Raw genomic sequence first — 12,690 nt, 5'->3', positions numbered from 1 at the left:
AGAAGAAGAAGAAGAAGAAGAAGAAGAAGAAGAAGAAGAAGAAGAAGAAGAAGAAGAAGAAGAAGAAGAAGAAGAAGAAGAAGAAGAAGAAGAAGAAGAAGAAGAAGAAGAAGAAGAAGAAGAAGAAGAAAAAGAAGAAGAACAACAACAACACCGGATGTAGACGTCGTTATATTTAGTCGTTTGTTTCAAGTACGACGAAGTTAAACGGCTGTTGTTGTGTCTGTGAGCTAACACACCGAGGAACCACTGACCGCCGTCAGTGACGCAGCACAGACCTGTGTGTTGAAGTCGTTAGGAACATCACTGCTCTCTCCTGTCTCCTGTCCGGCTGCACACATGCAAACCAGGGCTTCGGTTTTAGTTCCGGGTCACGCAAAGAAGACGGCGCTGATTAGTGGAGATCCGGCTACATCCACACTAGTTGGAGGCACATTGCCCTCTACTGTCGGGTGGAGGTATTGACTTCCATTAATTAATGGAAAACCATAGATTTGTTTATCTAGGAATTTTAAACAACATTATTACGAACAAACAAACAAGATCTCAAAGACAAAAATAACACGTTTTTGTCTTTAATCCCAGTGACACAGGATTTGTCTTTTAGTCCTTTATTTTATTTTATTTCTATTTATATATTTTTTTATATAAATCTTTTTACCAAACACGTTTAATCTACAGAAATAAAAAAAGTTTTTTTGTTAATGATTAGCAGCTAAAGGAGCTGTTATCACCGTATGTAACTGGTTTATTCACGGTAATAAAACTCCACCACTCCCAAAATCAAAACACTTCGACCAGTACAATAGAAATTACCTCCCAGACACCAGACACCAGACACCAGACACCAGATACCAGACACCAGATACAGAATGTACGTATAAACAACAGGAAAAATACTGAATGGCCCAGTACTGATCTGCAACCCTTGGTGTAGAAAGTGTTAATGTTTTTCCCATTACTATATAAATAAATATTTATTTATTATATTTAAATATATATTTTATATAAATAAATATATATTTAAATATATACTATATATGTCAAATAATAAAATGTAAAAGTAAGTGGCACAAAGATAGAAAAAATTGGCTCCTTTGACCAATACCAGGAAAATCTGACAAATAATATTTAAATAAAACAATAATAATAATAATAATAATGAGGAGACTGCAGTGAATGATCATGAGGTTTTATCAGACACAGTACTTTCTTTTTAAAGAAAATCATTTTTACCCTTCAGTATAAAATGTTTACAGACAGTTAAATTCTTCATTCTTTTCCATCAACAGGTGGTGGTGGTTGTTGTTGTTGTTGTTGTTGTTGTTGTTGTTTATTTCCTCAGTCAGAGTCACTGCTGCAGGAGCTGCTGGACGACTGGGACAAAAAAGACAGAGACAGAAATCAGTCTAATTCAAACAGTTCCTGCAGAAAGAACTCGTTCATTAAACAGTGACAGTAACTCTCACCCCGTGACAGTTTTTGCCCTGTTTGTGGCACTTGTCGTGCTTGTGTCCGTTCTTGTGCTTGTGCTTGTGTCCATGTCCGTGTCCATGTCCGTGTCCGTGTCCATGTCCGTGTCCATGACCCTGGCCGCATCCCGGTACTTGACCCTGGCCGTATCCCGGTACTTGACCCTGGCCGTATCCGGGCCCAGGACCAAATCCAGGTCCTGGTGGGTAGTGGGGCTGAGGGGGGCAGGTCGGGGGTGGGCAGCTGCCAGGGGGGTACTGAGGGTAACCGCCTGGAGGTGGAGGTTGGTTTGGGTATCCAGGATACTGGTTCCCTACATGTCAGGATGTAGAAATATAACATAAATATATGTATAAATATAACATAAATATATGTATAAATATAACATAAATATATGTATAAATATAAGATAAATATATGTTTAAATATAACATAAATATATGTATAAATATAACATAAATATATGTATAAATAATAGATAAATATATGTATAAATATAACATAAATATATGTAGAAATATAAATATATAAATATATATATATAAATATATAAAACATGCTGAACATATATTTCCTGGTCTTACCTTGGTTTGGATACATCTTGAAATTTCAGATCCTAGAACCGATCCTGAAGAACTCAGCAGGTGTTCTGAGGACTCACCTGACGTTGCCTCTTATATCCACCTCAGACCTCCACTCACATCAGAGCAGGTCGGCCTTGTGACCTAACTGGGTGTGTGTGTGTGTGTGTGTGTGTGTGTGTAATATTTAACGTGGAATCATTAACGCGGTCATAACGGCACAATCTGATATTTGCTGTGGATACACACGGCCACGCCCAGTCCTCAAACTGCATGTTCTTTTACTAACTTGCAGGGGCTGCTGGGATTTAGCATCAATGTCAGAGCGAGTGGACCAATGACAGAGGAGCCTCGGGGGCCGACAGGAAACCCCCCCTGCCCACCACCCCCGGGGGGAGTTAAAAGCTGCACAGTAGTCAATCAAACACTACAGTTCACAGGAAGTGGAACAATTAAAGGTGTCATTAAATAATTTACTTCTAGAACAGGGGTTGTAGCAGAGAGAGACGCGTATTTTTTTTGCTCTGAATACAAGTAAACGTGTGAATTTTTTAAATAAGACCAATCATTTTAGATGATTGAGTATGTAAGTCTCTGAAGTATTGGAAAATGTTATTAAAATTATTACAAAAATGTTATGTTGTTATACTATCTAATGCATAAAATACTTCTTACCATTAATGTGAGTTTTTGTGCTGCATGGATTTTTGCAAATAAAAAAAATGTATGGATTAAATTGTGTAACGAGAGTCATGCAGTCATCAAACGAGCAACATCTGGCTTGCGAGCCATAGGTTCGCAACCCCATGTTCTAGAAAATTCCACTATGAAGGAGGTGGGGGAGCAGGGTGTGTTGTGGTTAATATAAAGCACAACAGAACAAAGGTTGTGATTCAGACTTCCCTGAGTAAATACAGATAATGCAGTATACTACAGTACTGTTGTACTGCGAGAAGTGCTGAGGTCATGAGAACGACAGAACCGACCAGACGGACTGACAGACGTTCTTCTATCATTAACAGTTTATGGTCCGTCACACATAAAAAAACAACAGAATAAAACGCTCCAGCAGCAAAGATAAGGGAGTACTACGTGTACAGCAGTATGTGTACAGCAGTCAGAGTACTTCAAACCTGGTATTTTGGATTTGCAGAGTTGGACAACAAAAAGTTTTATTGTATGACAAAATACAAAAAAAAAATTTAAGTCCAACTGAAATACATAAATGTCCCATCAGTGAGCCGTGACCCGTAGTTTGAGTAATTCATAAACATAATCTGTTTGTGGTGGTGCTTTGGCTCAGAGGCAACGTCTCTGTCATTGGTGTGGAACCCCAGGGTTCACCTCCTGGGCAAGATCGAATCCCGGTTAGGGAGGTTGGTACCTTCCAGTGGACTCACCACCCGCAGGAAGGTTGGTGCGGTGCAGTGTGATCTGGGTGGAGGTCGTGGAGACTGCTGCCCCCGCGACCCGGTAACAGATAAGCGGATGAAAATGAATGGATGGAATTTCGTTGAGGGGATTTGATGTTGAGTTTCAAAAAGTGAAATGTTATTATTTCAAGTATTAGAAAGATCTTCTTACTTATTACTTCCACGAGGTGGCGGTAGTGATTCCTCCATGAAGATGTGCTGGTTCTCGTTATCAGAGTCTGAAGGTGAAAACAACAACGACACCTACAGTCTGAGCAAAGTCAACAAACGTTCTCTCCACTGAAAAATAAATGTAAAAAATTAAAAAAATAATTTTTTTTATTATGATTGGACTTCATTAAACACTCCATATCACACGTGTCAAACTCAGGCCTCCACAGTGTGATTAGATTTGTCCCACTGTGAATTGGAGTTTGACACCTCTGCCTCATATGTTTTTCATTGAATTTAAAATATTTAATTTAAATTTAATTTTATTATTTTTTATTTTGATTTTAATTTGGCCCCCCCCTCCTGCCCTGATGTCCTTCACCTTAAAGAATCACTGCACGTGTTTGTCCACAGAAAGTTTATTATTGTTATTATTATTATTGTTTTTCCACCATAAAACCATAAAAAATTCCTTAAACCACATGTGAAAACAAAGTTCAGTAAAAACAAAAAAAGTTCATAAAAATGTTATATAAAAAAACCCCCACAACTTTGTAGAATACATTTAAATCTTCATCCAGAAATGTTCATCTAGTCGGAGTCACTGCTGGAGGAGGAGGAGGAGGAGGAGCAGGAGCTGCTGGAGTCCTGGAGGACACACACACACACACACACACACACACACACAGATTTAGTACAAAGTGATGTGGGTTCCAGTCCGTGGTCCTGTTGGTCCAGACCCTCTTCTTACCCCGTGGGACTTTTTGCCCGACTGTTTGTGGCAGCTCTTGTGTTGATGCCCCTTCTTGTGTCGACGCTTCTTCTTCTCTTTGCCTCCATGACAGTGTTTTTGCCCTTTGGGGCTGTGGCACTTCCCCTTAGGACTCTTGGACCTGTTTCGACCCGGTTTCCCTGGCATGATTTGACCTTGTGACCCTGAAACAAAAAACCATCATCAGAGGAAGTGATGCGTTTACAGAACAGAACAAGTCTTTGACCTTCTTACCGTCAGCCTCGGAGCAGATCAGTCGTCAACAACAGGCAGGCACGCTGCATTTTAAAGTCTCTCCAAAAGGGGGCAGAGCCCAAAACTTTGATTGGCAGCAGTCAGGAAACAATAACAAGATTTATCACATCGACATGCCGATGTCACACACACACACCCACAGGTATTTTCTCTCGTGTGTGTCAAACCTGCCCCCCCCCCACCTCCACCCCCGGCCCAATTGTTATAAAGAAGATAATCTGTGTTTTCTTTGTTAGTGCTGCTCCACACCGCCTCACTCTGGATGAAGTGTGTTTTTAAAGCATCATCAACATATTTTTTTTATCCAAATCAGATCAATACTACTGACAAAGTTTTACAGACCCCGGTTCGACGGGGCAGTCACTCAGGGGCTGATGGGTAAATCTGATGAAACGAAAGTTTGAATCAAACCAGTTTTGAAGTTTCCATCTCCAGTGCAGGCGACGTCAGGGACAAGAACAAACACACTTTAACACACACACACACACACACACTCCCAGGGTAAATATTTTGATGTAGAAATATTTTCATCTAATTCACTTTCCACTGTCAGCTTTGGAATGTGGGCGGAGTCCAGGCGACGCCACGGTGATAGTGTCTGTCATGTGACCTGTTTATTTTGGCTCAGGTCGCGTTCCTGAATAAATACTGACTTCATCGTCACCTGAGAAAGTACTAAGATTAGCATTCATCATTCATCTCTGACTAGAGTACTTTATACTTCCCTGTAGTCGACAGGTACAAATATTACACTGTTAAAAAAAACATTTGTAAAATGGAATTTATTTTTTACATGATTTATATTCAAGCAGAGCTGGTTGTTAATATGACTCACAACCATCGGCCCGGGGGGCTGCACTTCACTTCCTTAACCACCAGGCCACCACTGCCCACTGTCGGCATATCAGATATCGGCAAAAAGTTATCGGACATCCCTACTCACAACGTTGTTTAAAGAATAGCTTCTTCACTTCACTTGACTGCCTCCAGTGGTTAAACACTGAAACAAAGCTCCTGTGCTGTGTGAACATTAATTAAAAGAATCGTCCTTGTCTTCTGTTCCGTCCACAGGTGTCTCTCACTGAGTCCTTCTGGACACTGGTCACCTCACCCGCCTCACCCGCCTCACCCTTTCACCTTCCCAGCCAGTGGACTGTGGGGGTAAAGAGCGGCGAAGCGGCCGAGGGTCCAGACCGGGAAGACGTTCCTGTAGGAGGTGTAGCTGATGGCGCAGCTCTTGTTGAACACGCCGGAAATGTTCTCCTGCGAACGGAAAGAAGAAGAGAAGGTGTCACACGTTCCACGGTCGGTTCTACCGGTGTGATCCGGTCCAATGGTGGGAAACAAAAAAGACACTGACCTGGGGCCAGTCTCCGTTAGGCTGCTGTTTGTCAATCAGCAGCTGAACTCCTCTCTCTATGGACTTCCTGTCAGGATGTCTGGTTTATACAGGAGATAACGGTCACATGATCACAGCTGTGTTCTCGAAATGGTATCACAATATATATCACGATATCAAAATATTACATATTTCAATGTATCGTTATTTTCTTACACCCTATAATAATAATAATAATAATAATAATAATGATGTTACTAACGTACTACTATTTTAATAGGTCAGTGCAGGGGTGCAGTGGGCTGGACCCTACCTGACAGCCATCAGTCCCAACAAGGCCCAGCAGGTGTTGTGGATCTGGGCCGCGCTGCTCTGGACGTAGCGCCGCTGCTCACATGACTCAAAGTCTTCGCCCCAGCCTCCGTCAGACATCTGATGCTCCAGCAGGAACAGACAGGCTCTCTGCACCGCTGCACATACATCCCTGGCCAACAGAGGGCATGGTGGAGACGTTTTGAGTAAAAAAGATTGAGTTCTGAGTCACATGATAAAGGTTCGCCAAAGAAAAAATGATGTTATTAATTTCTATTATCATTATATTTCTGCCTTTTTCCTGCAGTGTCTGCATTTCTCCAATAGATGGCGTAGGAAAGGCTTTTTAGCCTTTATGACTTTTACATGTCATTTGATTTAACATGTCATCTACCTGCTCCTGACCCAGTCCGCCATCAAATTTTAGGACCCTTTGTTGCCCGGGAGTCAAAAAGTTCCCCCCAGTGTCCAGAGTATAGTACTACAGTAACAATACTATAATGTTCTTTACAGTGGTTCCTGTGAACTCCACTGAGTGAAAATAAATACTGTCACAATACTATAATGTTCTTTACAGTGGTTTCTGTGTACTCCACTGAGTTCAGTTAGTTTCTGCTCTTGTGAGAGCCGTCAGCAGTCTAAGCCCCGCCCCAAATGCTGGTTTGTGTGTATGTGTATGTAGACAGTCGGTTCATGTCTGGTATCTGGCTCTGGTCCAACAGTCAAAGTAGACAAACCGACTGGACCACGCCCCACGGTTTGAAACCATGTGAGTGCAGGAAGTCGGAGACGGTGGTTGGAAACTCTCACCCATCTTTGTAGACGTGACCCATACAGGCGTAGGCTTCAAGGCCGAACCACGTACCGTAGGTGAAGCACACGCCCCAGGACCTGAACACAGACAGAGGTCCGTCAGAACAGAACATCAGAACAACAGAACCTACACCACAGGACCCCCTGTGGGTTCTCACCCCTCCCACGATCCGTCGGGGCGCTGCACCCTCCTGCAGTAGTCCAGCCCGTCTGTCAGAGTGGACCTGGAGACAAACATTCATCAGTGGTGCTGCGGGTCACACCCGTGCTGCACAGCGTCAGATGGTCACGGTACCGTATCTCCTCGGTCCGGTGCTGAGGATGAACCTTCTGGAAGTGTCTGAGAGCCTGCATCACTGCCGAGGTGCACTCCACGTAGGTGTAGTCGATCAGTCTGTCACCTGTGTGTGTGTGTGTGTGTGTGTGAGAGAGAGACGCAGCGTCAGCCACAAGACCAACGAGAACGTTGTGCTGTGAGGTCACACACACTGACCAAACACCTCCGAGGGGTTGAGCAGCTCCAGGAGTTTTCCTCCTCTCTTGGTTTCGTACGTGGCAAATCCACCGTCTGAGTTCCTCATGCTGAGCAGCTGCAGGGTCAAAGGTCAGACACACCATGGTAAAACTGCAGTACTGTAAGTAGGTTGGTACTCTCGGATATCGATTTAATGGTAGTCTAGGTCACTAGAGGGAATCCAAATAAATATATATAAATAATTTAATATCTTTAAAAATCGTCATCGTTTTTTTTCCTCCAATAATAAAAACCCGATAACGCAAAAATATGGTGGAACTGCATGTGGGATCCTGAGACATTTACCGCATTTTTGGGGACAAACGGCAGCATATACTGGTATCGGTCGATATCGGAAGTGTTTGGACAATATCAGCATATCAGATTTTGGCAATTAATTCATGTCGGACATCGCAAGTTAGCATACCACAGTTTGAAAAATAACTACCTATAGTATCGCAATATATTGTATCGGTGCCCGGTGTATCGTGATGCGTATGGTATCGTCATATTCTTTGAGGGTGTCCACAGAGGTTCTAGCCTCTGAACCGACATCATCACACGTTGAGAAACGGGGGAACTCCTTCTCACCACATTGACAGCGTCGTACAGTCGTTCAGACTGTGGACCAGAGGTGACTGTGGACCAGAGGTGACTGTGGACCAGAGGTGACTGTGGACCAGAGGTGACTGTGGACCAGAGGTGACTGTGGACCAGAGGTGACTGTGGACCAGAGGTGACTGTGGACCAGAGGTGACTGTGGACCAGAGGTGACTGTGGACCAGAGGTGACTGTGGACCAGAGGTGACTGTGGACCAGAGGTGACTGTGGACCAGAGGTGACTGTGGACCAGAGGTGACTGTGGACCAGAGGTGACTGTGGACCATCAATGTACTGTATGTTGATAGTACTTGTTTAATACCTCAGACATACGTACCTTGTTCATTTGTCTGTAGTACTTGTGGTATTCAGGAGGGTTGTCAGGAATCTGTTGGAGAAGAAAAACCGGTCAGACGTAGATGTTAACATCTGATCGACCTCTGACTGGCACAGATCTCCAGATAACAACCGACATTACATGTGTGTTTAAAAAAAGAGAGTGGAAATTTTTCACGATGACTCAGCAAAAAGACAGAAACACCACGTTTCTAATGTTCGACAGCAGAAGACTGGAGTTCTTGATGAAGAGCTGGAGTTTATCCAGATTAGCATCTTAGCGTGACACGTGACGTCTACCTGTGTGATGGTCAGAAAGTCATGGGCGGCCTGGAGACACTGCTGAAATCTGGGCTGGTCCTGAGCTCCTGCCTGAGAGACAACAACAAACTCTCGGAAACATTGTTTTTAAACATTTAAAAAAACTGTTGCGGCGCCCTGTATGTGTCACTAGTTAAGTCATGTTACGTTCATATATTTAATTCACCTCAAGAAACGCCTGCACAGCAAAACAGGTATCCCAGAGCTGAGATCCATTTGTTCCCTGTGTAGAATCAGAAGAATAAAAGGTCAAAGGTCAAACCGATTTTACTGGCTCTGTTGGTGTCGCTACGACACAAGAACAGGTAAAAATGTTAAGTTGCCTCAAAAATAAGAATCTTCCACATCACTAATGTTTGATTAGCTTAGCGCTACATTTGCTGCTACACACACTGCACATAATAACTCACCTGCATTTTCATGCCGTCCAATCCCAGCCTGCAAAACAAAGACAAAGACGTTTCTGTGAGTTCATTCATTCAGGCTACACAGTGGAAGAGTGGGGAATAGTCCTGCCTTACAACCAAACTGTAATCGGTTTGATCCCCAGCTCTAACTGCTGTTTTTGGAGTGTGAGAGAACTTTTACTGCAAATGATCTATGCAAGAGTGACGAGCTGAACAATTAAATATTCCTCCACTAGGAGGCAGCAGATGTATATTAAACATATTTTTTGTGTGTCTTTCTTCAATTCCTGTTAGTATATCAGCATTGTGTTTAACCAAACAGGCCAGGGTTTCACATTTACTCTTTGTAAAGTAAAAGATCATTTGATTTCATGACAGATACTTTTCGGGACATTTTTGTTTGGTCATCAAATCAAATACATCAAATCAGAGGGATGAAATGGATTTGTAGAACTGACCAGAGGTAGTCTGGAATCCTGGACACGTGCTCTTTGTAGACTGGTGAGGAAGGGCCGTCCACGTACCAGCGCACCAACATGTTGATGGTTTTGGAGATCTAAAGAAGACAAATATACAAAGCTGTTTACTCTTAATACACACTGGTCATGATTAGGACGGTCCGATAACATCGGCCGACTGATAGTAGCATAATTATAAGAATCGTTATCAGTTTTCCCTCCAGTAACAAAAACCCAATAACACAATATCTGGGTTTCCTACAGACTGTTTGGGCCGTGAGCATCATTACCGGTCCGATGCTGATGCACTTGGTGAAGCTGTCGTCGGCCTGGATGTGTCGGTACAGCTCGGCGACGGCCTTTTCCCTCAGCGTGCTGCTGTGATGGGCTTCGTACACGTTCAACACCACTGCGGTGAAACACGAACACAGTCACGCCACAGTTAGGGAACGAGCCGATGTCATGACGACAGTGATTAATTATATGTATGGTCGTTTAACGTGACCTGAAAAAAAAACCTGTCAACATTTTCTGTTTAGCACAACAACGGTGATGGTCGCCATGACAACCGGTGTGCAGTGCGCTTACTGTAGGCAAAGGTGAGCAGCGTGCTGTGGGGTGTGTACATGTCACACGCTGCCACGTTGTTCCTCTGAGCCGGCCAGTGGATGGACGAATAGTCCTGGACGTAGAGTTCCTGCAGAGAAGAACCGATTCAAAGGTCAATGTGAAAACATTCTGAAGATAAAAATACTTCATCAAATGTGGTTACAGTACTGTGTCAACACCGTATACCGTGTGCAGACGACACACTGTTTTTTTTTTTTTAAAGACAGAAACTCTCAATCGGTTCTATTTATAATTAAAATGCTCTCAAATTAACCAGAAAGTTCTGTCAGTGCCATGAAATGAGAATGAAAATTCAACATGAATTGATTTTGTTGACTTTGCTCCAGCAATGTTCTCGTGATCTGAGCTCGGACTGAAAGTTCTCCTCAGTGACTTCACAGAACATTTGACTTTTCTCAGTACAGATGTTTGTGCACCGAACAATTATACATAATTATATATTAATAAAACAGTGTTGCGTTGAGCTCACTAACTATCGGTTACATTTCTAAAGTTCACCGTTCCGTTCCTGATTTATTGCTCGATGTGGAGCGCCCTCTACCAGGACACTTTGGCTTCCGCACCTGTCTGAGGCTGAGGACTAAGGAGTCTTCCTCTGCCGCCAGTCGAACAGCGTAGCAGTAGCTCATGGGCAGGTAGACCTGACGACAGTGACACCACAGGGTGGAGGGATGAGCAGGTGTCCAGGCAGGAAACAGCCTCCAGGGGGAAACAAATCCACAGTTTACACTCTCCTCTGGAGAATCAGGTTAGACTAATAATACAGTTTCTACATTTGTGTTGTCTCACATACTGTGGTATACTAACCACTGTTGATACTTGGTCTCCCTCTAGTGGCATTCAAGGGAATGGCATTCACTTTAAAATGGCCAGAGTCACTTGTTAAATACAGATGTTAACTATTCTTACTTGCTCTGCGTGTCTGTGTGGTTGAAGTACCGGTACCAGTAGTAATACTTCACTGTACAGTGTTTTCCAAGGTGCGTTCGTTTGATTGACAATTGCAGTGAAACAGTGTAAAAAAAATACATACAGGGCTGTAGAATATCGAGATGGTATCGTGAAGTGAAATATCATAATATTAGTAATATTATAAATATCGAGATGGTATCGTGAAGTGAAACATTGCAATATTTCAGCGTATCAATATTTTCTTACACCCCTAAAACCTCCCAATCATTCTGTATATTTAAAAACACAGTTCAAGGATAAAACTTTAAACGTCGAAACTCACCACATCTCTGGCAGAAGTGTGTTCATCCCCTCCCAACTGTAGACGTTTAAAATGGCTAACCAGAATTTACCCCAGGAGGGAATCCCCACTGCACCACCTGAACCACACCAACAGTGAAGAACCAGTGGGTTACTGGAGTGTGTGAAGCAGAGCCCAGTGTCAGGACCATGTGAGTTTGACCCACCTTTACTGTAAAGGTTATTTCTGGCTCGAACCATATCTGGATCATCCGGCTCTACGCCAAGGATCCTCAGCGAGGTGTAGCTCAGCGTGGTGCCGAAGACGGTGGACTTATCCTCAATGTGCCTGTGGAGAACCAAGGGGGAGGTCAAGGCCATACCTGAGAACCACACGGCAGGTAGGGATGTCCGATAATATCGGCCCGATATAAGCATAATTATGTAATATCTGTAAGAATTGTCATCGGTTTTTCCTCCGATAATGAAAACCCGATAACACACAATGCCTGGGTTTCGCCAAATGATGCGTGTCTTGGGGGGAAACAGCTGTATATGAGAGTGAAAGTCACCAGATGGCAGCATTGCAGCTCATTTCATTAATCTATTTTAATAATCAGAGGATTGTATGCAGAATGCTGGTGCCAGCAACTCATACAGTGGTTTGATAATGATGTTGGGAATTAAGTGTTTGGACAATATCGGCAAAAATGTAATAACGGACATCCCTACTCCCAGAACTGTTGTCATTTCTGCCTTACAGACCTGTAGCTTTGGGATTTACTTTAAATGTACAAAATGTCCAAGTGATGAGACAAAACCAACACTTACAGACCCCAGCCCCCATCAGGCAGCTGCACAGATCGCAGATACCGAACCATCTCCTTCTTCCAGGCCTCAGGGAGACAGGTTTTAGTCACATGACACGTGATCAGCAGACCTGGAGGGAAGGAGAGAGAGGAGAGAGAGAGAGAGAGAGTGATGATGGTCAACAGAACGAAGCCGCTCAGCATATTTTGAGAGTTTTTTTTTACAAGGTTGTGGTGCGGAGAATCATTTCTTCATACCTGGGAGCAGGAAGAGCGTCCCCTAGCACGCACCGGCA

The 12,690-nt window shown here is 43.3% G+C and overlaps 3 protein-coding genes and 1 long non-coding RNA gene across 4 annotated transcripts in view; all 4 read right to left on the bottom strand.

The window, feature by feature from the left end:
• Nucleotides 1–606, bottom strand: part of hibch (3-hydroxyisobutyryl-CoA hydrolase) — a 7,997-nt gene extending 7,391 nt beyond the window's left edge. The window contains exon 1 of the mRNA XM_008328993.3: nt 279–606. Coding sequence (XP_008327215.1) covers nt 279–304 — 26 coding nt within the window. The 5' untranslated portion in view covers nt 305–606. The remainder of the gene's footprint in view (nt 1–278) is intronic.
• Nucleotides 607–1,176: 570 nt separating this feature from the next.
• Nucleotides 1,177–2,217, bottom strand: LOC103392391 (annexin B11-like). The gene is made up of 3 exons (XM_008328992.2): nt 2,058–2,217; nt 1,470–1,786; nt 1,177–1,377 (listed from the first exon to the last, which is right to left on the bottom strand). Exons 1-3 carry the CDS (start codon nt 2,071–2,073, stop codon nt 1,342–1,344), a joined length of 369 nt encoding a protein of 122 aa, XP_008327214.1. The 5' UTR covers nt 2,074–2,217; the 3' UTR covers nt 1,177–1,341.
• Nucleotides 2,218–4,058: 1,841 nt separating this feature from the next.
• Nucleotides 4,059–4,778, bottom strand: LOC103392389 (uncharacterized). The gene is made up of 3 exons (XR_522902.3): nt 4,644–4,778; nt 4,389–4,573; nt 4,059–4,285 (listed from the first exon to the last, which is right to left on the bottom strand). It is a non-coding gene; the product is annotated as an uncharacterized LOC103392389 (long non-coding RNA).
• A 653-nt stretch (nt 4,779–5,431) lies between these two features.
• Nucleotides 5,432–12,690, bottom strand: part of lss (lanosterol synthase (2,3-oxidosqualene-lanosterol cyclase)) — an 8,649-nt gene continuing 1,390 nt past the window's right edge. The window contains exons 4-23 of the mRNA XM_025063736.1: nt 12,653–12,674; nt 12,417–12,525; nt 11,813–11,934; nt 11,629–11,725; nt 10,958–11,093; nt 10,353–10,461; nt 10,055–10,173; nt 9,765–9,862; nt 9,310–9,337; nt 9,066–9,122; nt 8,879–8,950; nt 8,538–8,630; nt 8,234–8,314; nt 7,622–7,718; nt 7,424–7,529; nt 7,287–7,352; nt 7,126–7,206; nt 6,317–6,487; nt 6,025–6,103; nt 5,432–5,927 (exon numbers count right to left, since the gene is read on the bottom strand). Coding sequence (XP_024919504.1) covers nt 5,790–5,927; nt 6,025–6,103; nt 6,317–6,487; nt 7,126–7,206; nt 7,287–7,352; nt 7,424–7,529; nt 7,622–7,718; nt 8,234–8,314; nt 8,538–8,630; nt 8,879–8,950; nt 9,066–9,122; nt 9,310–9,337; nt 9,765–9,862; nt 10,055–10,173; nt 10,353–10,461; nt 10,958–11,093; nt 11,629–11,725; nt 11,813–11,934; nt 12,417–12,525; nt 12,653–12,674 — 1,881 coding nt within the window. The 3' untranslated portion in view covers nt 5,432–5,789. The remainder of the gene's footprint in view (nt 5,928–6,024; nt 6,104–6,316; nt 6,488–7,125; nt 7,207–7,286; nt 7,353–7,423; nt 7,530–7,621; nt 7,719–8,233; nt 8,315–8,537; nt 8,631–8,878; nt 8,951–9,065; nt 9,123–9,309; nt 9,338–9,764; nt 9,863–10,054; nt 10,174–10,352; nt 10,462–10,957; nt 11,094–11,628; nt 11,726–11,812; nt 11,935–12,416; nt 12,526–12,652; nt 12,675–12,690) is intronic.

This window comes from Cynoglossus semilaevis, chromosome 16 (assembly GCF_000523025.1).
Source record: "Cynoglossus semilaevis isolate Cse_v1.0 chromosome 16, Cse_v1.0, whole genome shotgun sequence".
Classification (NCBI taxonomy): domain Eukaryota; kingdom Metazoa; phylum Chordata; class Actinopteri; order Pleuronectiformes; family Cynoglossidae; genus Cynoglossus; species Cynoglossus semilaevis.
Note: the sequence above shows the minus strand (reverse complement) of the source record. Positions and strands in the feature narration are given on the sequence as shown.